Raw genomic sequence first — 2,053 nt, forward strand, 5'->3', positions numbered from 1 at the left:
TATTTAATAATATAATTTTTATTGTTTTTAAAATATTTTATATTAAAATTAATCTTATCCAATTTTTTGAGTTAAATAGATAAGTATTCAACAATTTTTTAATTAATTACACTCTGCAGTTAATTTTACTTCACTAGAGGTTGTATTTGTGAAATTTTGGTAAGAAACTAAAATGAGCATCTAATCTACAAAATCATATTCTACAAAAACAAATTTGTGGCAAAACCTATGCAACCTTCGATGCCACTACTTGTCTTGTTTCTATCTACACGTTTTTTAACTACGTTTCATCTTTCTTATTTATGTTTCTTCTAACTTCTAACTCTTAGCCTAAACACATTCTCAACACTCTCTCTCTCTTTGGAGATGGAAAGGAGACTCATGCATGCTATTCAGTACAATGCCTATGGTGGAGGATCCTCAGCCTTAAAGGTTCTTCAACTTCATCTTATTCTCTTATTTCTTCATTTCTCTTTTAATTTATCACCTTCTAAGTTTGATTTGAGTTATCGCAGCATGTTGAAGTTCCGATACCGAGTCCTCGTAAAAATGAAGTTTTGATAAAATTGGAAGCAGCTAGCATAAATCCATTTGATTGGAAAGTACAGAAACGCAAGCTATGGCCTATTTTGCCTCCAAAGTTCCCATATATACCTTGTAACTTCCTTTCCAACTCTTTTATTCAATTACATACTACAAATTGAACTTGATATTTAAATCTTGATCTTTTCTGTAATAGGTACTGATATAGCAGGAGAAGTCGTGGAGGTTGGTAAAAGTGTTAAAAAGTTCAAAGCTGGTGACAAAGTTGTAGGCTTGGTCAGCCCCTTTGTAAGTTGCTACCATACTATTCAGTTTGTTTGATATATTCAACAGTTTTCACTATCAACACTTACATGGCTGAGTTTATATTATGGTAGACTGGTGGAGGACTAGCTGAGTTTGCTGTTGTTAAGGAGTGTCTCACAGCTTCAAGACCACCAGAAGTCTCAGCATCCGACTGTGCTGGCTTACCTATTGCAGGTCTAACAGCTTTCCAAGCACTTTCCCAGTCAATAGGAATCAAACTCGATGGAAGCGGTAAGCGGAAAAACATTTTAATCACTGCTGCATCAGGTGGTGTAGGCCACTATGCAGTTCAATTAGCAAAATTGGGCAACACTCATGTGACTGCCACATGCGGTGCTCGAAACATCGAACTCGTCAAAAGCTTAGGAGCTGATGAGGTAATTGATTATAAGACACCAGAAGGTGCAGCATTAAAGAGTCCTTCTGGTAAGAAATATGATGCAGTGATTCATTGTGCAGTGGAAGTTCCATGGTCAACTTTTGAGCCTAATTTGAGCATGAATGGTAAGGTTGTAGACATAACTCCTACCTCTAGTTCAATGATGACATTTGCTCTTAAGAAACTTACCTGCTCCAGAAAACAACTTGTGCCATTGCTTTTGGTTCCAAAGGGTAAGAATCTTCAATATCTTGTTGATTTAGTAAAGCAAGGAAAACTTAGAACAGTGATTGACTCAAAATATCCAATAACAAAAGCTGAAGATGGTTGGGCAAAGAGTATTGATGGTCATGCAACTGGAAAGATCATTTTTGAGTTCTAAATATGCAGCATGGTGCTTAAGAATATATGTATACATACACTACATTATATGAATTGATAGAGTAATGCTGTGTTTATTTAATAGATAAGTGTTCTTAGAATACCCTTTTGTATAGGTGTTTAATTTTGTATTTTTAGCACATTCCTACGAAATCAATTTGTAAAGAAATGCCACTTCATATAAACTCTTTTCAAATTATTTATCGTCGCAAAAGATAAATAATCATAGTTGAATCTATAATTATTTATTAAAACTCACAATCCATCACTAAATCATACAATTGTGAATGGAGGTTTACATAGCCATAATAAATTTGTTTTCTTTTTTGTATTACGTCAAAATACTTTCGAGCTTGTTCTATCTCATCATTCTATCAAAACCATGATATCATTGCATTCCATGCTTAGAAACTTGTTAATGGAATTTGTTTCTGCCAATATGTT

General features: G+C 34.0%; 1 protein-coding gene across 1 annotated transcript; it reads left to right on the plus strand.

Moving 5' to 3' along the window:
- The first annotated feature begins 366 nt into the window (after window positions 1–366).
- LOC131613850 (chloroplast envelope quinone oxidoreductase homolog) lies at window positions 367–1,612 on the plus strand. The gene is made up of 4 exons (XM_058885489.1): window positions 367–432; window positions 516–657; window positions 740–831; window positions 921–1,612. The coding sequence occupies exons 1-4, from the start codon at window positions 367–369 to the stop codon at window positions 1,608–1,610; spliced, it is 990 nt and encodes a 329-aa protein (XP_058741472.1). The 3' UTR covers window positions 1,611–1,612.
- Window positions 1,613–2,053: the final 441 nt, after the last annotated feature.

The sequence above is a fragment of the Vicia villosa genome, linkage group LG6 (genome assembly GCF_029867415.1).
Source record: "Vicia villosa cultivar HV-30 ecotype Madison, WI linkage group LG6, Vvil1.0, whole genome shotgun sequence".
In the NCBI taxonomy this organism is placed as follows: domain Eukaryota; kingdom Viridiplantae; phylum Streptophyta; class Magnoliopsida; order Fabales; family Fabaceae; genus Vicia; species Vicia villosa.